General features: G+C 45.8%; 1 protein-coding gene across 4 annotated transcripts in view; it reads right to left on the bottom strand.

The window, feature by feature from the left end:
• Positions 1-24,188, bottom strand: part of Gnb1l (G protein subunit beta 1 like) — a 69,986-nt gene that overhangs the window by 4,832 nt on the left and 40,966 nt on the right. For all 4 annotated transcript variants that reach the window (XM_021732703.3, XM_021732702.3, XM_078038759.1 and 1 more), the window contains 3 exons: positions 20,209-20,371; positions 16,383-16,481; positions 11,750-11,965 (listed from right to left, as the gene is read on the bottom strand). In XM_021732703.3, the coding sequence (XP_021588378.2) occupies positions 11,750-11,965; positions 16,383-16,481; positions 20,209-20,371 (478 nt within the window). The remainder of the gene's footprint in view (positions 1-11,749; positions 11,966-16,382; positions 16,482-20,208; positions 20,372-24,188) is intronic.

Below are 24,188 nucleotides of genomic sequence, written 5' to 3'. Positions count from 1 at the left end.
TTGCTCATTGTTTGTCATATGCAGTCAAAGACATAATAGTCAACCTCCCACTTGAGAGATTATCTGACATTCCACCATAAATAATGAAAAAAATCAGCATTATTTCCTTCTTTTCCACCTGACATGAACCACCTTATTTTCCTAGTATTTGCTCTATATATTTACATAAGATAATAAAAATTCAAATATACTCAACAGTTTTATGGTCATATTCCAAAGGTAAATGCAGATCTCTGCTATGTATGAGACTCCAAAGGAGTGACTGGCAGATATACAGGGAAAATGAAAACAAGAAAAATAGGGAGCCCATTTAGTAATAGAAAAAATTTAAATTTACAGCCAAAGCACTAAGATCATCTATGACACTTAAACAATGATAAAAAGTACGATTCACAATGAAGAACTATGACTGGCAAATAAATAGGCTTATCCGGGGCTGGGGATGTGGCTCAAGCGGTAGCGCGCTCGTCTGGCATGCGTGCGGCCCGGGTTCGATCCTCAGCACCACATACCAACAAAGATGTTGTGTCCGCCGAGAACTAAAAAATAAAAAATGTTGGAAATTCTCTCTCTCTCTCTCTCTCTCTCCTCTCCTCTCCTCTCACTCTCTCTTTAAAAAATAAATAAATAAATAAATAGGCTTATCCTTCATAAAGCAAGGACATAGAAAAGTGGTTATGATACAGTAACTGATACCAGACTAGTCATCTCACTGTAAACAACCATGAAAGTGAACAAAACACACACGGTAACTGTTTACAGACAGACAACAGGCAGAGGAGGTTAGCTGATAAGCAAGCGTCAGTGTTCTTTGCCAAGGGACAATGTTCTGACCACAAATTCCAGGTAGAACACAGCAGTCATATTAAGCTGGGTGGCAGAGATCAGAATTTGGGAAAGCTAGAGGGCTGAAATCTGAGGGAATGAGGTAGCAAAATGGGAGCTGGGTGTTTTGAGGGTGCTGTGGGGGTTCCTTACAAGTCCTTGAGTCCTTGTTCAAGGACCGGACTATGCATGGTTCAATGCATACTATGTGGAACTTAACAGAGTGTGGCAGCTACAGGATTAAATGGGATTGGGACCAGCTGAGATGCCAGAATGTCCTCACTTCAGGAATAAGGATCCCACCTAGACATACTGTAACAATGCTAGAAACAAAGCCCTGTCTGAAGGAGAGGTAGGTTTGGGAGTTGAGTTCTATCACACTAAAGGAACTTGGGAATAACTTTTCCATAAACCTGCCCTAATAAAGCACAAAACCAAGCATACACAAGTTCAAGGTGAGCAACAATAACTGAAGAGCCTACTAGAACAAAAGGTAAATATTCTTGAGAGCAAAAAAGAGACTTTGGAGTCTCTATAATGTATTATTTATATCAGGCACACAAACAAAAAATTACTAGACATGCAAAGAAATAGGAAATAAGACCCACAGTCAAGCTGGCTGGGGAGAACCAACCAGTTAACAGAAACTGATCCCCAAATGGTACAGATAGTGAACATAATAAAGACTAGAAAGAAGCTATTTAAATTTTTTTTTAGTTAAGGAAATTGCATTCAAATAATTACAAAAATTATCTGGGTGAGTTAGCAGATAGGAACTATCAGTAGAAGAATAGAAATTATATTAAAAAAGAGAAATAAAGAATTGAACATCTCAATAACTCAAATAAAATATTTATAGAACAAACAGCAGATTGGGAATTATTAGGAAATGATTTTCTATAAAGTTAGTGAACTACACAGCAGATCAATAGACATTATCCAATCTGAAGAAGAGAAAAGATAAAAGGAAACAAACAGACCTCGGGGATCAATGAGACAATGTCGAACTGTCTAATTTATTGAAGTCCCAGGAAGTTGAAAAAAAAAAGGAAAGGGTGGAGAAAAAATATTTAAAGAAATAATGGCCAGTAATTTACCAATTTAGGAGAAAAACATCAATTTATAGGTCAAAAGCTCAGCAAAACCTACACAAAAGTAAATGATAAGTCAAATTACTGAAAATCAATGATAAAAAAGAAAATCTTGGGCACAGCCAAGAAATATCAGACTCATTGTATACTTGGCAATGAAAAGAAGATATCAGCATTTCTTATTAGAAACAGTGAACCAGAGATGGGCATGGTAGTACATGCCTGTAATCCCAGTGACTCAGGAGGCTGAGGCAGGAGGATTACCAAGTTTGAGGCCAGCCTCAGCAATTTAGCAAGACCTTGTATAAAATAAAAAATTAACAAAAGGGCCCAGTGGTAGGTGCTCCAGAGTTCAATACCCAGACCCAGTACTGCAATAACAAAACAAAACAAAAAACTAGTTAAATTTTTTTGCCAGCAGAACTGCACTACATTTCTTGGCTGTTCTTCCAGTTAAAGGAATTTAATTTTATAGGAGGAGCACTACAAAATAAGTGAGTAAATATATTTTAAAATTTCTTGTTTTCTTAAACTACAGATGACTTAAAATTAATATTGTGAAGTGGAGTTTCTGATATGTGCAGCAGTCAAATATATAGCAATAGCAGCAATAAGGACTGGGGAGTGGATATATGGAATGGTACTAATATATGATTATTACATTTGTGAGGTGAGATGTGGACAACACTGTCTACACAGACTTTGATAAGGATGAATATTTTTAACTCATGGGTAATCACACAGAAAAAAAAATACAGGAGATATAGCTAAGATGCCAAGACAGAAAATGAAGCTAAATACTAAAAATAAAATGTAGTCATATGCCACCTGATGATCTTTTGGCCAATGATGGACTGACCAACATATTATGAAGACATGCCATGGAGGCTAGGTTATACAGGTACAGGTAGGCTGTACCATCTAGGTTTGTCAAAGCATACCCTACAATGTTCAAACAAAGATGAAAATGTTCAACAATGTATTTCTCAGAATGTAGCCCATGATGCACAACTCTATTTGATTAACATTAAAAAAGGCAGGAAAAGCACACAAGAAGGGTCAAAAACAGAAGAAGTAGAAAACAAATATCAAAGATGGACTTACTTCCAGATGTTTCAATAGCTACATTAAATGCAAATACATTGAATGCTCCTATTAGAAGGCATAGATTGTCAGAAACAATCAAAATGCAAGAATTAACAAGTACATGCTGTCTACAAAAGATATTTTTTTTAAATATGAAGAGATCAGTTGGGTGTGGTGGCACAGGCCTGTAAGCCCACTGGCTTGGGAGGCTGAGATAGGAGATTCATGAGTTCAAAGCCAGCTTCAGCAAAAGTGAAGAACTAAGCAACTCAGTGAGACTCTGTCTCTAATTTTAACCCTCAAAATAGGTTTGGGGAGGGGCTCAGTGGTTGAGTGTCCCTGAGTTCAATACCCAGTACCCCACCCTACCCCCAAAAAAGAAGAGATCAAGTTGGGCATGATGATGCATGCCTGTAATCTCAGTGACTGAGGCACAAGGATTGAAGTTTAAGGCCAGCCTCAGAAACTTAGGGAGACTATTTCAAATTAAAAAATAAAAAGGGCTGGGGATGTAGTGATAAAGCACCCCTTGGTTCAATCCCCAGTACCAAAACAAATAAATAAAATATGAAGAGATCAAAATAGGTTGAAAATAGAAGCATGGAAAAAGTTGCAAGGAAAAAACCTAAGAAAACTGATGTTAAGGTGACTTTAAGACATAGAATATCATAAGCAATAATGAAGGACATTTTAGGCCTAGTGATATAACTCAGAATAGATCGCTTACCTAGCATATATGAAGGCCTGGGTTCAATCCTCAGCAACATGCATACACACAAAAGGACATTTCATAATGAACAAAGGGTCAAGGGAAGAGGTAATAATCTGAAGTGCTTATATCCCTAACAAAAGCTTTAATGATCATGAAGCAAAACTAGCAGAACTGAAGGGAGAAAAAGGCATGTTCGCAATCTCAATCAGAGATTTTAAGACCTCTCCTTCAGGAATTGGTAGAAAAATAGACCAAAAAAAAAAAAAATCGGTAAGGATGCTGAAGACTTAACTACAGACTGCCTGGAGTGACCTAACTCATGCTGACAGAAGACTCCACCCAACAACTGCAGAACACCCGTCCTTTCTAAAAACATGTGGTCTACTCCCCAAGACACACCATGTGCTGGACCAAAAAATAGCTTCCATAAATTTCTAAACATTGAAATTGTACAGGATAACATTCACTGACAACAGAATTAAACTAGATTAAAAATATCTATAAAATCAACAAATATTTGGAAATTAACTAATATACTTCTAAGAAACCTATGGATCAAAGAAGAAATCTCAAGGGAAAAAGAGAAAATACTTGGAACTAGATTAAAACAAAGATACAATATGTCAAAATCTGTGGGACAGGCCAATAGTGGAAGGTTACTGGGCTGGGAGATGACTTTTCAACAGCCTAGCAGAAGCAGAATGCTGAAATATGGGCCCAATGGCCAACTTTCCAGAGCATCATCTCTGGGCACCATCCATACCCAAGTGCACAAACCCAGAGGCCACCAGCACTGGCTACCAACAAGCCCCAACAAAGGATGGCTTTCTTGGCTTATGGGAGGAGAGTCTGAAATGGAAGAATGTCCTGGGCAACTTCACAGTTCAAAAGACAGTCACTTAGCTCAGTAAGACACATCGGTATCTGAAGGGCCAGGAAGAATGAAGGGAAAAGGATCAAAAACTCCAAAATTGATAAAAGGAAGTGGTAACCAAAAGAAACTCAGCCTGAGCCATACTAATTAGTACATACAAATAGGCTTTTGGGCGAAAGTCCTTTCTGGAAATAATGAGGGTGACTAAAAACAGGACCAATTAACCAGGAAGATTATCATTTTAAACTTGCGTGTTCCTAAGGTAGCTTCCAAATGCACAGAACAAAAATGGACAGGAACTCAGGGAAAAGTAACAAGATGGGCACAGTATAAGGTCTACCTTCAGGGTCCCTCGACCTTGCCCACAGCCAGGCCTCTGTGCCTGATCCAGTGTTTACATGTGCAGCTGTATGTCTGACAGCACAAGGAACTTTCTTTTTAAGCACATATGGAATACTTATGCAAACTGGACAGGCCCTTCGAATTTCAAAGAACTGATATCATTCAGACCTTGTTCTCCGACCACAATGTAATTAAGTTAGAATTTGAAAACTAAAAGATAACTGGAGTTGGGGGGAGAATCAAACAAAACATTTGGAACCGTAAAAACCCTCTAATCAGCTCAGCAGCCAGGAAACAAATAAAAACAGGTTTGCCTACAAGTGAGGGATGATGAAGATGATGACATCTCATGTTATAGGATGCAGCTAGAGGGTCATCCAGTGGGAATACACAGGTAAACGAAGACTGTGAACTGACGAGTTACATACCCAATTTAAGTTAGAGTGACAGGGCAAACCCAGAGAATACAGAAAAAAGAAAGAGACAAATAAAAACAGAAATAATGAATAAAAAAAATGCAGACTTTCAAGATCAACAAAGATTGTAATCTCAGTGACTTAGGAGGCTGAGGCAGGAGGATTCCAAGTTTGTGGCCAGCCTCAGAAACTTAAAAATATCAAGCAACCCTGAGTTTAATCGTGTGTGTGTGTGTGTGTGTGTGTGTGTGTGTGTGTGTGTGTGTGTGTGTGTGAGAGAGAGAGAGAGAGAGAGAGAGAGAGAGAGAGAGAGAGAGAGAGAGAGAGAAATAGAGAGAGAGAGACAGACAGAGACAGACAGGGGGAGATGATTAATCAAAAATAAAAAGGCACAGTACTGTGAATATGGCAAAAATGTACATATTCATTACAAACAACTACAAAATGGTCATTAGGAAAATACCTTGAAGATTTTTAGTCCTACAGACACATACCTAGAAAAATGCAAACTTCCCTTAAAATCAGAAAGCCAAAATAAATCTACAAAAATTCAACCATTTTGGCTGAGGATATAGATCAGTTGGTAGAGTGCTTGCCTCCCATTCACAAGACCCTGGGTTTGACTCCTAGCACTAGGAAAGAAAGAAAAGAAAGAAAAGAAAGAAAAGAAAGAAAAGAAAAGTAAAGAAAAGAAAGAAAGAAAAAATTGAACCATCTCTACAAAGAAAATACCTGCCATAGTGGTAATGAGAACCAGATTGACCATGGCCATTCAAGCAGATTTCAGTCTGGGGTATAGCTCAGAGGTAGAGCTGCCAACCACAAATGAAGCCCTGGGTTCCACCCTCAGCACTGGAAACAAAATAAAACAACAATGAAGCAGATTCTTCCTGCCCAGAGCTATTCATCAGACTAAAGAGGGGTTGCTTGCCTCCCAAATTTTAGGGCTTCTTGTCCTTCTATACCATTCACAGCATTAGGTGAGGGAAAGAGAGCAGGTACTGGCCAATCCAAGGCCCTGAACATCTCCAGCTGAGCACAGCAGAGTGAGAAGACAACACACTAAATATTAGGTTATTTTAGGACTTCTTGTTATGTTGCATAGAATAGGATGGTCTCAAATTCCTGGGTTCAGTAGGCTAGTCTCAAATTCCTGGGTTCAAGAAATCTTCTTGCCTTAGCTTCCTGAGAAGCTGGGACTACAAATGTGTTCCACCACACTTGATTTTATTTGGTTGCTATTAAAAAACAAACAAACAAAAGTTTTGAACAACAAAACTCTCTAAATTACGATTCTGGGAAAAAAGCCCTACCAGTCTTAGAGATATAGTAAACACATTGGGTAAAATCCAGCACCTATTCATGATTCAGATTCTTCCCCCAAAAGAAGGAATCTCACCTGATGAAAACCTCTCAATAACTTGCTGCAAACACAGCCTCCTCATTAATCCAGCCTAGTCTGGGATGTCATTGCCCACACATGAGGCAAGTTCTGGGTTCTACATACAACCAGCACCTCAACTGCTTATCCTCCAATCGCCTTGTCACTTTTTCTGTTATCCCATGGCCAAGGACCCTATCAGCCCAACCTCCTCTCTTTCAGTCATCTCTCCAGTGCCTGAGTTCACCTATTTATGGATCTGCCAATGTCCCCAGTGTCCACCAGCCCTGACCACCCCTCATGGGCTCACCCTTCTCTGGCTGTCTATCTCAGCCAGCATTATCCCTGTGTCCAGGACATTTCACTTGCCTTCTGTTGATCTCATCATTAGGAAAATACCTTGAAGATTTTTAATCCTATAGAAAAATTCCTATAGACAAAGTCCTATAGATAGAACTCTAGCTTTAGGGAACCTGTGTGCTTCCTGCTTATGCTTGCATACAAGCAACTGAACAGGTTTTCAACTCTATAACCATAAGCCCAGATGGGTCCTCAGTGTGCAAAGTGCCCAGCTGCTGGGCTGTACCCTCCCCTCTACATGGCCCCTTTATCCCCACTTGGCTCTACATACAAGCTGCCTTCAGGAGCATTACCATGACCCAGCTGATGGCCCATGCTGGACAGGACCATGACGCAGTGTAGGTGTTTGTGGGATGTACTTGCCTATGTCTGCAGACACAGAAGTCCTTTCCTTGACTTCCAAGGACCAGAACACTGTTGGCCCAGGGAATACTGGAAGCTAGGAACCAGAACAAAAGACTGACTTGATATCATCTTGTTCTTTTCTCTGCTGTGAACTCTCCCCTGGTAGAGAAGGGATCTCTGGATAACAAGCAGTGAGCCTGGCTAGGAACACTTACTCAGGGACTCAAGGTCACTTCCTTGCTATTCCCCCTTTCTACAAATTTCCCAACTGTGTGAAGTTTTTCCGGGAGAAAAGTGCTGCTTTTAAATATGTCCCCTGTTGCTCCAGGTCAAAGCATAAGGGTTCAACAGAGCCCTGGACTGTGGTCTTCACAGGCAGGGCAGTGGGCAGCCTAACACTAGCTTTCTCATGCTTCCACACCAGTGATTTCACCTGTGAGGGGTTAAAATATCCAGCTTCTGCCAAGGGACTTGGCTGTACTGAGCAACTAGCTGAGCAGTCACTGTTCTCAGGGAGAGAAGTGACTCTACACCTACCATAGCCACTCCTGGAAACGGGTGATGACATTAAGGCAGAGAGCCTGGCAAGAGGACAGAGTTCCTGATAGATAGACAATGAGGGAGACAAGAAGTCTGTGTAGAGACCTAAAGCGGAAAAAGGTCAGCACCTGTCCTGGGGGTTGTGTTCCCAAGGATGAAGAGGACCTGGCTCCAAGGGAATGCAAAAACACTAGCCAGAGGTCTGTACCCTCATCCTTGTCTCCTGTTACAATAGGCACAGAAACTCTGGATGCACGGGTAGCTGGCCCTGGACCCTGCAGTCTCATTCCTGGCTGTCATACGTAGCTCTGCTACTGCCATTTAAAGGGAAGCTCCTGGCAGAGCCAAGGAGAGGAAGGGGAGCAGGTACCACTGTGGTGCAGCCAGAATGTTCACTAAGTATAGTATGGGGACAGCACAGCCCAGGGCTGACTGGGGTTGAGAAGCCTGATTATTACTTAAAGACTTAAAAATACTAAAAATACTACTAGCTGTAAATCAGTCCCTGCTTCAAGGCTGTGGGCCCTGCCCCAATATGGGAGGAAGGAGCAGGGCCTGCATACCACCTGTTTTCGACGACAGCCAAGCCCAAACCTGATGGCTCATGGGAAAGCCACTTGGGTAAGGCAGGCCCACAGATCTAGTGTCACCAAATGTCTCCCAAGACAAGCCCTGGGTATCATCCTGAGCAAGTAGTCTCTTGGTCACCACAGCAGCCCCTGACCAGGCCATGCCTGGGGCAGGCAGGGCCTTCTAGAAAGGATCTCGGGCCACCAGTGGCTCTTATAGCACATGACCTCAGGTGCCAGGAATGCACAGCATGGCTGCCATCTGGTTCTGATTACCCATGTTCTGAGGTTTCCTCATCCACGTCTGCTCCCAGCACCGGCCTGGGAGAGATTGATTTGGGCTCATTAGAGGTTTTAACAGAAGAACATAAGAAAGGCACATCTGTGGCATGTAGGTCTTGGGCCAAGGCAAGCAGCCATGTTATATAGCACCATGGCATAGGTGAGAATGCTTTTGGATGCTGAGGGCATGAATCACCTCACTTACTTCCAGGTTATCAAGGCAGCTCTCAGATGGCTTGCATCCTTAAAACATCCAAGAATGCTTCCTCCCCAGAGGTCTGGTGTTTACAGAAACTAAAATTTTCAGGGTCTATGGGACCTGCACTGGACATGCCATCAGGTAAAGCATGGAATATCTAACTTTACCCTCTCCATGGGGCTATTCCTTCCCCTCCCAGGACCTCTTTCAGCAGCAGGAGCAGTTGGTGCTCAGTGGGGGCGGGGGGGGGGGGGTTGGGGAACTCTCCTTTTCCTTTGATGTGGGAGGCTGAGCCAGACCTGCCCAGGGCCTACCATCACCCCAATCACTTTAATTCCTGGTTTCCCTTCTGCTTTAACTTTTCAATTCATTAATTCCTGCTTCCTCCTTCTGCTTTAACTTTTCAATTCATTAGTAGAGTAAAAGTTCATCTCTGGACTGGAACGTACCCCATAAATTTAAATCTTAAGTTCGAGCAGCTGTTTCCCAAACATGCCAAGAGAGACCAAGTAGATCTGGGCCAGAACAACCCCTTCACAGAGTACCGGGTACAGGGAAGCCTAGTGGGGAGCCACAGAGATCTTAGAGAAGCTGCCTGGTCTTCAGCTCTTTACAAAGTCAGGCTGATGAGGGTTAAATCACTGGGGGATGAACACTGGAACCCATAAGGGGTGGCACTGATGAGTCTCCCCATCAGGTTTGAGGAAAAGGAGGGAAAGGTATGAGGAGACCTTCTCTGCCCCCATGCCTACCTGGTAGCAGCTCAGAACATGCAGATCCAGCACCCAGAGTGGCTCAGCCTTCAATTTGTACAAATGAAGTTTAGCATTATGGCTTTCACACCTGATCACAACCCAGGTCCATGATTCTGAGACCTTGGAGATACTTCTTTCTGGGTGAGGCATGAGAAGCTCTGCCCTCACAGCAGTGCCTCTGAGGGCCTCTCTGGGACACTGATGGACTAACAGAGAGACAAATAGAATACCTTATCCTGAGTTCACTGTGCGCCTGTCACAGGCTGGTCCCCCAGAAAAAAGGTGGTACCCAGGGGGTATGAACCTATACTCAGAGTATGATATGTGCCTGCCTTACCTGTAGGCCCCATACTGCCATCTCTCACACTTCTGTACTGGGGTCTAATTGGGCATGATCATGCAGGGCTCTGTTCAGATACTGCTTAGCAGGGATGCTAGGCCAGCCTTATACCAAGGCAGTGGGCACAACCTTATGGGTGCTTCTGCTAGCCCCTCACTCTGGCTCTAAACTCCATTCTTCCAATGGGGCAGTCCAAGGTCTTCCCATGCTTGACTTTAGTACCTGTCCCTAGGCTGCTGCTATCTTGTCCTTTTAGCTTTGTTTCATGTCAGTCTCCTTGTACAACACTCTTTCCCCACCCAATGACCTCTGCCCTTGCTATCCTTACTTGGTCCCTTTTCTATAAGTCTTTATGATGATGCCCCTAGTTGCATTCCAGGTTTGGTGGTACCACAGGGGCCTGAATGCTGTTCAGCACCATCTACACCCCTACTTTTACTCAGGGTCCACCCCTAGTCCATGTGCCTCAGTTCTGTGCCAGTGTCTGTCTACTCAGGGATGAGTCCAATGGGCCAAAGGTGAGCTCCTTCCCCCTGGCAGCAGGGTCTGAGCTGGGAAATGCTGAGGTTGTTGAGATAGGCCTCCCTGTCTTAGGAAGGGTCTTGGCAATGTCCTCTTTGTACACTCCTGTAGTGTGTGGGAAGCCTGGAATACCACACACCACAGATGAGGGCAGGCATGGGTCCTGTCTTTGGTGTTGTGGGTCCAAAAGCCCCAATGGGGCTGAGAGCTGGGCCTGCTGTGGCTTCTGCTACCAGTCACCCTGAGGGACACACAACTCCCACCTGGCACCCCTCCACATCAGACCTTTTTCATAGGGCTGTTTCCAAAGTTTCTACTTGCTGGTGGAGGCCAAGTTTGTCTTCTGAGGCTCCTGGTGAATGGAGTTCTTTGCCCACCTCCAGAACCAGTATGTATCCAGGCCAAGGCAGGGCCTATGGCCTGTGGCTCCTCAGAAGACTTGCACCATAGAAAGGTCTGAGCATGTCTCATATACCCCCACTTAACCCAAACTCTCCCATCCCCAATGGGGGAAAGCACACAAGCCAGTCCACCCTGTGCTGGGCACTGTGGCCATTGGTCCAAGCTTGGACAACAGGCAATCCTCAAGCCACACCAACTGGAACAGCCTATGAGGCATCATGAGGAGATTTCCAGCAACCCCCACTCAGATCTGAGGCTTCATAGCCTGTTTCCTGCTACCCATGAGCAACAACCTCCCTAGAGTTAGATTATAGACCACCATTGGGGCCATGGTTCCGTGGAGCATTCCAGAGTTTGGTTTTTGATTTTTTTTTTTTTTTTGATTAATCAGTTCCTTACTGACAAAATTCCTCTGAGTTTTCACAAAGGGGTTGGTTCTGCCTGGACTCTACGTGCCTTTCTCTAGATGGACAAGACGTGACGGCTGTTAACTTGAGATCTAGGAGAAACCCAAACCATGTGAACGGCTGGCCCACGCCCACACCCCTTTCCCCTGTGCCAGCAGCGGACAGGACCTCCTGCACTACCTCCAAGTGATTAATTAGCTAGGGATCTGCAGCAGCTCCTCTTCATGCCTAAATATTGTTTCAGCCTATCAGACTGTTAGTGCAGAGCAGGATAAATGAGGTCCAGGGCCGGCACACTGACCTGTAGGGCCTGCTGCCCATCCAGGCTCCAGACAGCCAGCGCCTTTCCTGCAGAGCCTGAGATGCCTCTGGTCTTCTGGGAGTCGAAGTCAAAGCCCATGACTGGCTCCCCATGGCAGGCAATGTGGCTGCACACCTTCCGCTCTGAGATGTCCCACAGGGCCACTGATCCGTCCTCATAGCCGACCAGAAGGAGCGGGCGGGGACCAGGGTTAGCCTGCAGGGAACAACAGAGTGGTCAGCTCCCTGAAGTCCCCTACCTTCAGTGAGTTACAGGAAGACAGGGATCCAGAGACAGGTTACCTCTCATGCTGGGCCCAGAGGTGGGGTAGACCAGCCTGGGAGTAGTTTCCTATGCTCTCATGATATTCCTGAGGCTTTGCACCCCTTTGTGTTCTCCTGTATACCTTGTATACCTGAGTACCTTGATGACTACTACAACCAATATGGGTCTTAGGGCCATTGCTAAGCACCTAGGGGCTGGAGGGCAAATCCCTGAGTATATCAGCCAAGCCCCTAAGGCCTCACAGGGCCATGCTGGTTCTTACCAGCTGCCAGCATTTCATCTTGCCTAAAGGGGTACATCTGGGTATTTGCCAATGCCTTGAGACTGATGGGGACCTATCTAACCGCCTCCACTTCTCAGGCCAGAGGATCAAGGACCCCCTTGCTAGGGTTGGTCACCTGTCTATAACCACCAGCCATGAAGATTGCAAACTCCATCTAATTGAAAAACGAACTTTCTGTGCTTTGTCAACGTGGCTCTGGAAGCCCCCGCCCCTGGAAGTCTGGTGTGAGCAGGCTCTAGCAGTCCTTGCTATCATGATGAATGAGGATGAGGGTCAGAGGGCTCTGCGCCCTGGGCGGATGCCTCGTTTATTTAGCCTCTGAAACAACTACAGAAGAAGAGCACTGCAGGATTCCAAGTCACCCTGGGGGATGCAGCCATCAGTCCTAGCTAAAAGCAGTTAACCAAAAGAAAACTTGGATGGTTGGGCAAGGAGGCCTGGGTTACTGGAGTGGACACTACATCCTCAAACATTACAAAGACCATAGCTCTCATTAGTATCATAAGAGACAGGCACAGTGGAGCATGCTGTAGTCACAACTACTTCAGAGCTTTAGGTAGGAGGATAACTTGAGTCTAAGGAGTTTAAGATCAGTGTGGGCAATAGAGCAAGACTATCTCAAAGGAAAAAAAAAAGTTGGGGGTGAGAAGCTAAGGCTGCGGATATGTTTTATGGGAACTGGAGAAGCTAGGCCTGGGGCCACTGGAGGGATGGCTGCAGGGCTATAGCAAGAACAGGAAGGGCAAAATCACCCCAGGCTTGTACGTAGATATGGCGAACCTGCCAAGGCCAGAGATGGTCTAGAGGCAACCCTCCATATGTCCCCAGAAATGGCTTGTATACAGACTGCATCCTGATGGTAATTCAAACACACACACACACACACACACACACACACACACACACACACACACACACAAAACAAAAACAAACAAACAAACAAAAACAGGAAGAAAGGAGGATTCTAGAAGGAGGTACTGGCAGCTCTGTGTCTTCCTGAGCAATTCCCTTTAGGCATCATCTAGAGTCACGTCCTACTCCCCTGCGAAGCCCACCCTGTGCCCTTCAGCTCAATCCTGAGAAGCAGGTCTGCATAGGGTCTCTGGATGCACAGATCCCCATGTGCTGGCCCTGTCTCCACTGGGCAGAGGCCCTAGAGGTGCTGCTGTGCTGTTCCTGTAGTTTCATCACAGGGAAGAGTTTCATACTGGTGCTTTTCAGATCACTTGCTTGGAAATGATTTGTGCAGACTCATGTCATTCCTCTTGCAGATATGGACATGGAGTGTGCCAAAGTAGAAACACTCTCTGTACTACAAGTCTGTGTAGGCCATCAAGCCTTTACCAGATGTGCTTCCCTGGGCCAACAGCTTTGTCTGTATCTAGGTCAGTGTCAGGACCAGGTGGGAGAAGCCTGGAACTCTGCATCCAACCAAGAACACACACCAGCCCTGCTAACAGCTGAGGTAATGTATACTGCCCCAGAAGCCATTCTAAAGAACTTGCATAGGGTCACTTGGATCTACTCCCAATTTTAGAGCCTTAGCCAAGCCTCCCACTCTCCCTCCTTCATAGGATACTCTCCTTCTGTGTCTTATGAGCTGAAACTGGTCCAAGGGTTTATCTTTATCGCTGACATTGGTTCTGGCCAGTCTCTGAGTGAAGGCTGTGACCCCTGAGGGCTAAGCACAACTTAATTCAGAGGCTAGGTATGATAATCCACCTGTCATGGTTCCATGACAAATTAAGAACCAGCTTGGTCTGGAGAGAGTTGCCCTATAGTTTTGGTCCCTCCCAGCCACTACTACTAGTCCAGCACCTGGCCATCTAGCTCTCTGCTATGCTCCAGGTTTCTACAGCCTCCCAGTATCAGACACCATGGATCAGATAGGCTATCATGGTAGGGGAACCCCTGGTGGCCACACCCTTGGTGCTGCTGGGCCCCTTCAGGGATAAGAGGCTGTAGTCTTCTGATCTACTTATCTCTGGTTCCTCCCCTCACCCCCAACTAAGATCTGGAGCTAAGAATTCACTCTGTAGTCCTGTTCCTATGTGGCCTAAGGATTATAGCAGGCCAGAGTCCCATGGGGAGCCCCCAACTCTCTGTTTCCCAACTCAGGTGGGTCCAGCTGGAGTGGGCCAGAGAGTAGGGAATTGGGAAGTCCTTGCTTTGAGGTTGGTGCCAGTGATACTGCCTCCAGCCTGATTTGGATCCTGACCTTTTACGCAATAATAAACAATGTAGGTCAGTTGCTTTGAGAAACAAAATAATAGACCTCAATGTTTCAGGAAAAAAATATCCAGTCTAGTCACTCTGCCACACTAAGGTTAATAAGTTTATAACCCAGATCTTTAGGTTTGGATAGAAAAAGAGGAACATTCCAAGTTACTTTTTTCAGCTGAATACTTAATGTTGGATCCATATCACCAGCAAAACCATGATTTGTCCTTCTGTCAACTATATTAATTACCTTAACAAGTTTGTACATCCCTTTCTACACATTTTTCTGTTGGAATTTTTGGATGATTGTGCAATGACCCACATTTCTCAGGGAGTGGAATAGAAGTACAGCTGCAGGTGACCTGCCCCCCAGGTCCTATGAGCATCATGGTCACTGCCTGTGGCATTTAGGGGTGTGTATGTGGAGTGAGGGGGTGTTTGTCCTTCCAGGAAAGTACCAATGAGCCTACAAAGGAACCCTGTGTGGACACATTAAGTGCAATGACCTAGGCTCTATTTAATACCTAGGGCATGGTTGCAAATGTGACAGCTTGAGGCCCTTTACTTCATCATTTCATGAGACTTATAAGCCTCTCAGAAGCTCCCACCTCCTCAAATTCCCTAGGGGCTTCTCTCCAAGAGGCTCCAGCAGCAGAGGGAACACCCAGGATCAGCTTTTTGAAAATCTTGAATTCCAACTTTGACCTTCTCAGTCAAGAAACTGCAGATGGCATCAGATGCAAGATAGGCCAGCAATCTTTCTGCTTATGTGGGTGGACAGAAATACCTGGGACAGGGTCTCTGGGAGTGCCTACTCCAGTGGTTCCTGTGTGGTAATTAGATACTTCCAAACTACAGAGGCCCATCTCATCTAACACTTAGAAATTTCTGAGTTCAAAGAAGCAGCAGGCACAAGGCAGGAATTGCTTCTCCCTGACCATGGACAGGGTTGTTCTTAGCACCCAGGACTAGGAAGATGACCTGAGGTTTATCAATTGTTCCTGAGATAGGTGTTGCTCAATAATCTGCCCACCATGGGTTCTGCAATGTCAAAGAAGTTTCTGGGGTTCTTTGCAAATGAACACATTAGAATGAACACATCTACTCTGCTACTGTAGACACCAGTGACCCCAGGAAGGGAAACACCGGGCCAGTGCTGACCTGGGCGGATCACTAGGAAAGAGACTTCACCTCCAGAAGGGCTGCCTGGGGGAGGACCCATCCCAGGCCCCACTGAAAACTAGGGCCCCAGTTTCTGCTAACAACATCAGGAGAGGCCTCCTAACTCTAACTAGAAAATAAAACAGAAGAAATTCAGAAATTCCCAGGGGGCTGCAGTCAAAGTGTTAAGAAGCCCACTCCTACCTCTAAGAGAAGCACAAGAATTAATTCCAAGCATAATGAGGGCCATGAGGGGTTGCCAAATTTAGTCAGTATTTTCTCTTTTGGCCTCAGCAAAGCCTGGGACCAAAGTGCCAAGGAGAAGGGCTTGAATCCCCATTGGGAGGCAGCTGACACTTCTGTCCCCTCCTTACCATCACTAGCAGGAGGTTACCCTGAAGGGTGAGCCCAACTGGGCCTGCAGAGGATAAGCACCAAAGCCAGGGCTCTCTGAGAAATTTGCAGGAGCCCTTTGGAATTAGAATCAGCAGCAACTGGGAGTGTGGGGGTGTAAGGGTAGGAGCACAGGTATGGCCAGGGACACTGGGGCTGTGGTAGCAGGTACACGTTCTCTGAAGGGGATACTGTCCAATTGGTTTGACAACAAATCAAATCCTGAATGGGGCATGACTCACAGTCTGGCGGGTGTGGCAGCAGGGTGTGGCTGGTGAACATTTGCCTTACCTGCCACAGCCTCAGGCACATGGGCATGCCTGGCTTGGCATCTGCCTCCGGCTTCAGGGTGCACACTGACGTCTTGGATGGCATCTCCAGAATCTGAACCTGACAGTAAAAAAACAAGTTGATTTGGGCCAATGCCAAGTTGAGTTTGTGCTATACAAACAAGAGACTTTTAAGGCGATTAACCAAGGCTGCTGCGAGTTTCTATCTGCCCCCCTCCCCATGGGGACCTGGAAGCTGAGTCTCCTAATTAGGCTGCACAGGCTCGTGGGCTTGGGTGCAACCAGGGCTATTGTGAAACAAATGCTTGCATCATCCTGAGTGACCAGCCCATCACCGAATGATGGCTGCCTCTGGCTCTCCTGATTCTGCCATCTAGGCAGAACAGACCTAACTCAGTTGGCCCTGACTTACCTTGGCCATTCTTCCTCCTGTTTGTCTTTCTTTCTTGGCATAGGTTTTATACAAAAAACACTTAGAACCAACTCAGACACATCAAATAGTACAATGACTTGCATAGGACCTGGGACCCACCAGCAGCTTACAAAACAAGCATGATGTGCAGTGCCTAGGGAAAGTCCATTTGGATCCTGGCTTTCTAGTCCCCCTGTACCAGCCTGCGCAGATGCCAGGCCCTCCTAAAACTGGGTTTGGAGACATACCTTGTGGCCAATATAGTCCAGTCTCATGTGCTGGCCTGTCAACCTGAGTAGACTGCCTATCTGACCAGATAGGATAGGCCCTACCCAACTCTCTCCCTAGAGGACAGCCAAAGCCACAATAAGACTTGGGCTCTGGAGCATCAATGGCCAGAATCAGGTCCCTAGTTGTCCTGTGTCCCTGCATATTTGAGCTTCCTCAGGGGGACAGGGCAGCACTCCTCTGAACTCAGAGGAGTAGGGGGTTCCCTCAAGACACAATGTAGCGTAGGGCTGGCCAAATGTTCCTCCTGCCTTGTGATTGTTGTCAAGTAGTTCTTTAGCAAGTCAGGCCTACCTGTGCCTTCTGCCATCACTCTGCAAATTAGGGGGTCTCTGCTGGCCCTGAACTTCCTTAGGTACTGGTGAGAGTGTATCTCTATCAATAAAGTAGCAATCACATTGATATTCAGTCACCCTGGAAACAAAGGCCAGCCAACACAAGTATCTTCTGGTTGCACATGAGGAATCTAAGGTCCAGAGAAGTTGGGGTGTCAACTGGACAGAACTTATACCTACTGATTCAGCCTCCCAGGCTGGGTTGGAGGACAATGTCTGAAGGTTCAGTGCCCATGCAAGTGAGAGCTGTGCTGCTTTCACCAACCCATCCAGGACAAGGGGCCTGGGTCCCTAAGTCTGAATTCTAGTTCTACCATGAATGTGCTGGGGTGGGGCCATGTCCAGGGTAGTCTCTGGGCAGGGAAGAGTACTGAGCAGCCTGGGTCTTCGGCTAGAGTTCTGCCAATGCATCCACCAATGGCAGGCTGAGCTGTGGTGCTCTCTGGGCAGGGTGCTCTCATCAAGGTCCCCATAGTGGCTCAGCCTCAGCTTTTTTTTTTTTGCAGAATCAGCCAGTCACTGTGTGAGGAGCTATAGGTACAGGGTGTGGCTTATAGAGAACAGCCAGTAGGCAAGGGCTAGAACTGCAACCCAAATATAGTGGGAAGGAGCAGCTGCCACAAAACATGCATGTACCAGGTGAGGGGTGCTGAAGGAGGCAGAAATTTGCACAGCCCACATCCACATGTTGTTAAAGGAGGATCTGTTCCCATCTGCAGGCTCAAGAAGACCCTTATGGTTGCAGTAAAGGGTAAGGGTGAGGGGACTCAAGTAGGCCAGAGGGAAGATATGAGTCATATAGCAAGTCTATTCTCTGTCAAGGGGAAAGGAGAAGGTGAAAATCAAGGCAGTCCTGAGAGCCTGAGCTGAAAACTGTGGGAGAGACGATGGAGGAGTGGTGGTACCATAACCCACTACTTGTGTGCAAGAGAGCAGAGAGCTCAGGGCTTGAGCATATAAAGCAGGCCTACATCTACCTGGTCTGGGTACCCCAGCCCAGGCCTCTGTGGGGTTGGAGGAGGAGTTCCTGCCCTGTGTTCAGAGCCTCCTACAGAAACCAAGAACTTTCCATCTGGCACCCAACTGCAACTTTTGTTTTCAGAAGGAAAAATGTTGAGTTGGGGCAAGTGTGGCCACCCAGATGGCCAAGCAGGGCAGGAGCACGCTCCCCAGGAATTGTCTGAGAACAGGCCAGCAATACTTTTCAAGGGGCTAGTCCAGGCAGATTCCAGGTGGGAATGTGGAAAACAAACCATTTTCCCAGGATGTGCATGGTCCCCAGACCGTTGCTCCTGAAAAATACCACCTGCACTGGGAGAACCAGGAGCCAGAAAGCTGGTTAAAACCATACAGGGATATATAACCTCCAGGGAGAAAGATGGCAGGCTGACTTTGTGCTGGCCAGTGGCTTAGGGGTGGCTGAGATGGACACAGAGGATGGCCAACGGTACCACTCTGAAAAAGAGCTCTCACACACATCAGGATGGCATTATGTGAGTGTGTGGCTCAGAAGGAGCTGGCACTGACTGTTTCCACTGTCCAGGGGGAAGCATGCCCCTCCTTCTCACATTAATAAAACTTTTAACAGGTTTTTGGCAAATTGGCAAGAAAAGTGTATGTAGCTCCTAATTGGTAATTTAAATGCAATCATGAACAAATAAATGCCTGTTGCTATCTCATTATTTATGAACTGGATCTACTTGAAAACAAAATGAATTTTCTTGGGTGAGGGCCAAGTCTAACTGACTACATGGGACTTGATCTGCCAGCACCAGCAGGAGCTGCCCTGCCCAGCACTATAGGCCCTAAAGGCCCACAGGCCCACAGGAAGACAGGGAGATAGACAAAAGTCCCCTTCTTTTCCTCACTTACCCTCTGGGCCCTGGAGCAATTGTGCTGCACACTTACCAGGCCAAATGATCTCCACTTTCCCTTCATCTCCCCGGGAAGCTGGGCCTATAGCCCTACCTTCCTCCTTTATACTACCCTCCACCCTGGCTTCTTGCTCTCTGCCCCTCCTCATGTCATGGGCACCCCTTCCCTTGGTGAACTCTGCTTTCTCTGATCCTGGGGGCTTGAATACCACTATTCAGCTGACCATTCCCACATAACCAATGCCTCTGGTCACTCTGGCCTAAGAACAATCTGACCATGACCCACCTGCTCCCAATGAACCCCATCTTCCTATTTACCTGTAGCCCTGCAATTATGATTGCTGCTCTAATGCCCTACTTCTGACTTCACCAGGGCCTTGGTCTCTTGTCCACCAACTTTTCCAGCATTCCTTCTACTTTAGTCTAAGATCCCTGAGGATGTGAGTGGTTTCTCCCGCAACTGCCCCTAGGGGCCTTGGGCCTGAACATTTAGCCATTCTAAGCCACTCTTCTCCATGGGTAACAAAGTAACAAGGCTACTGGGTAAAAAGGCCTCTGAGATACAGGTCCCTCTCTCTGGGCTCCTTTCTGATTCTTAAGTGCCCTGGGAGGATGACTCAAGAAGATCCCCCTGGTTGTAGTAAAGGATAAGGGTAAGGGGACTCAAGTAGGCCAGAGGGCAGGTATGAGTCCAAGACCACTTCACAGGTGACCAGAACTAGGTGGAGTCAGCCATGCACTAGCTTGAGGTCACTGGAACTACAATGAAGTTGTTAGTCCCTAGACTTGCAGCCATCAGCTCCACAGAGTCTTTCAGGCAGCAGTGTGCCCCCTTACCAGGTATGGAGGATGAGTATATTTGTTAAGAGAAGCCCAGAGCCAGAGGCTCATGGAACAAGGAGCCTAAAGAGTCCTTACCTCATCACTGTCCTTCCCTGGCACAGCAAGCATCCAGTGCAACTGCCCCTCAGCCAGGATGGAGCTCCTGCAGAAGCCCACACTTTCCAGGTGCACAGAGTCCATGATGGTGTTCCTGCCCTCTGCCAGGTCCCATAGGCACAGCTGCAGATCCCGGCCCTGACTGGCAAATCATGAGGAAGATGCTGTGAGACACCCAGTGAACACAGGCACACCCACTTGGACCAGCAATGAGCCTTTGGTCCCCCAAGGCCAAAGGTAAACATGTTTCCAGAGATAGCAGCTGTTATGAGTGTGAGATATCCAAGTATTCACACCTGAGTCTGCATCCAAGGCACCCAATGTCAGGGCACACAGCTGCTCTGTGTGATCCTGGGGAAGGGGTGTTCATGACCATGCACTGCTAAACCTCTAGACCCCCATACACAGAATAAACTTCAATGTATGTACATTAAAAACAACCAGCCAACCCAGCAGGATATCAGGAGCCCCAGGAAGGACTGTGCACTGTGACAAACTGGATAACAACTCAGGGGGGAGAAGGCAGATAGAAGCCAACTAAAGGAGTTTGGAGAAGTGTTCCAACTGTAAAGTTAAAGATAACCCTGTAGAGATACAATGGTCTAGGTGGTAACTTGGTTTCTCATAGTGGGTGGGAAACAGTTCTGAATCCAGGTCCATCAGAGTGCAACAAATAAATATTTGAATAAGTGGTGGATGGCCGAAGCCTTGTTTGCCTTTCACAGAGAGTCATTATAAAGAAACAGGGAGACCTGATAGACCTGTGGGGCTGTATCAAAGTCAAGAGCTCAGCATGAATGTGTGTGTAGTTACATACATGTGCAGACAGACCTGGAGATAAATGTGGATATGTATGCTAGTGTGGGTGGCATGTCCTTAGATGTCCTAGCACTTCCCACTGAGAGACCTAGAAGTAATGAGCCCACTCAATAGCCCAGGTTCAGTTTATCCTGTTCTCCAATTACAGGATCCAGGTTTCTGGAGAAACATCTGATTCTAGGGCTGGGGTAATGGAAAAACCAAGATGGGTTCCAGCATCAAGTAAAGAAATACTTTTTTTTTTTCTCTTTAAGTTGTAGTTGGACACAATGCCTTTATTTTATTTATTTATGTGGTGCAGAGGACAACCCCAGCCCCAGGAAATACTTTTAAAAAACAAAGGATAGGGGCACATAAAAAGGAAGCTGTAACAATCTGAGTGATAAATATTAATATTAGATTTTAACCTAAATAATGAAGTAAATCTCCATGAGCCCCTTATGAGCAAACATATAAATAAATATGGAAGTAGGAACAAACCTTCCTTATATGTTCCATAGTTTCAATTAATGTAGAATTCTACCAAAAGGAAAATGAGGAGGAATGATAGAAATAAATGGTACCCATAAGATCCAGGCATGGTGGCACACACCTGTAAACCCAGAGACTCAGGAGACTGAAGCAGAAAGATCACAAATTCAAAGCCAGACTCAGCAACTTAGGGAAAACTTTTCTAAAAAGGGTGGGGAAAGCTGAGGACATAGCTCAGAGGTAGAGCACCCCTGAGCTCAATCCCTGGTACCTCTCCTAAATAAAAAGCCCCCTATGAGAATACCCCAGTAATAGCCACTACAGGCAGAATCCACTGATGGATGCTAACTTTATTGGGTGAAATCTTAAAGAGACACAAGGCATTTGTATAAGCTCAAAGTGTCTTCCCCTAAATATTTCTTAACTATGCTGGTTTAAACAAAGGCCCGCATGTTTTTGGACCTTCTCCCTTCTGGAGGTAGAACATAATTCTCCTCACCTGAGTGTGGACAAGACATAGTGATCTGCTTCTCAGGAACCAAAGGAGCAATACAGGATGAGGATCTCTTATTCAAAATTCTTGGGACCATAAGTATTTCAGATTTTGGAAACATATGCAAAGACTTCACTGGTTTGGCATTCTTAATCTGGAAATATGAAACTTGAATGCTCCAAAATCCTGAACATCTTGAGAGCTGACATGACACTCAAAAAGTTTCAGACTTCAGAGCACTTTGGACTTTGATTTCTGAATTAAGGATACTCACCTGTTGGATATTGACAGTAGGCCATAGCAGATACCTCCTGACCTAAGTGATCAAGGTCATCTTCACCTACAATGAGTTATGGGATGCCTTCATGACAAAAAGGGCATTTGAGTTTGTGGGTTTCCTCTCAAAACCATGACCCTCATCTAATCCTGAGGAAATCAGAGGGGCATTCTGCAAACACCTGAGCAAAGGTCATTAAAAATAAGGTACAGAGAAACAATCTCGGTCCATAGGGGACTAAAGACCCAGGAAAACTCAGTGAACCATGCTGTACAAGAAGACATCAATGGGAAATTGAATAAATTGAACAAAGCTGGACTGAATGTCTACATGTTACCAACATTCTCTGTGTGAACCATATTGTGTGAGATGACCATGCTTCAGAGAACCTAGCACTGTGAAGGATAATCTCCCTGTGCTGACCCAGAGCAACTCAATCCTAATCTTTATTTGGTTTCTGTAAAACCTGCTAGGTTGAAGTTTAAATGTACCTGGACATTAGGAGAACTAATACTCACATGGCTTTCATGAGTCTCTGCTGGATGGTATGGCCCAGCATAAACCTATGACAATAAGGATAATAGGAAGGTGTCCTTGACACAAGGAAGGATCACAGCCTAAAATGGAGAAGACAGCTAAGCAGTGTGCTCAACACCTGAGGGTAGTGGGTAGACCAGTGTATACCAAGCAGTGAGCAAAGGACTGATCTATTTTTCAGGTACAGTTGTTTCTCTGTATCCAGGGGTCTGAATCTGCAGATTCAACTAACTGCAGATCAGAAATGATGTCCAAAAAAATTTGTTTCTGTACTGACCATGAACAGACTTTTTTCTAGTCATTATTCCCCAAACAATACATCATAATAACTATTTGTATAGCATTAACATTATTATAGAGATGATTTGAAGTATACAGGAGGAAGTGCATAGGTTATATGCAAATACTACACCATTTTATAAAAGGGACTTGAACATCCACAGATTTTGCTATCTCCAGGGGATCCTGGGACCAATCTTCTACAGATGCAAAAACATGATTGTAACTTCTTACATCAGTTTTGAACTCAGAAGAGAATTGTGAAAAGAGCATGAAGGCCTCCTGCTTAGTGATTACTTGTCCCAGCTCTGCCCTTCTCCAGCCCCTCATCTGTTCCATATGTGCCCATTCTCTCCCTGTGCTCCTCTTCAAACAAGGACACCACCTCATTACCAACATACAGCCATCCAGAGGTAGTCCCTAGATGTGCACTTTTCCAGTATCTTAGTGTTATCTGTAAAGCCCCACATGGATGCACACTACACTGGCTGCCAGTCCTCATATGCCTCCTACACCCTGCCATAATCCCTCCTTTTCCCATCCATCATGACCCTGGCACACCTTTGTTTTCTAGGGTGACACTGCCTAGTCCCAAGTCCCAAGTCATGTTTGGGGAGACAGACCATGAGCATGAAAACAATGCTGCATCTGCCTCAGCCATCTAACTAAGAGGCACACGATACAATCTTCCCACTGCTGGGATAGCAATCCTGTCCACTGGGTCAAGATGGTCCCCACTAAGGCTGTCTACCACAAAGCCACCATTTCCCCTTGTCTGGTTAAAATTCTATAGGGAAGAATTCTGATGTTACACTGACCTAATCCTCAAAGGACCTCAACCTAAGCACTCACAAATGCCACCTCCATGTCACCTTTTCCCCTTTTCATGTTTATAACTCTCTTCTCTGTACAGGGAAAACTCCAGCTCCTACTTTCTTCCTGATATTTACTGACATGCCTAACTTGTGAGCTTGTTTGGGTGATATGGTTGGCCTCCCAACCTGACCACCTACTTTCCCAACCTGGCACCCCCCTTTCCTGTCTGTGACCTCAGAGACCAACATGGTTGAATCTGGAAGGGAA

The sequence above is a fragment of the Ictidomys tridecemlineatus genome, chromosome 2 (genome assembly GCF_052094955.1).
Source record: "Ictidomys tridecemlineatus isolate mIctTri1 chromosome 2, mIctTri1.hap1, whole genome shotgun sequence".
Classification (NCBI taxonomy): domain Eukaryota; kingdom Metazoa; phylum Chordata; class Mammalia; order Rodentia; family Sciuridae; genus Ictidomys; species Ictidomys tridecemlineatus.
This window is presented reverse-complemented; position numbering and strand designations above follow the sequence as displayed.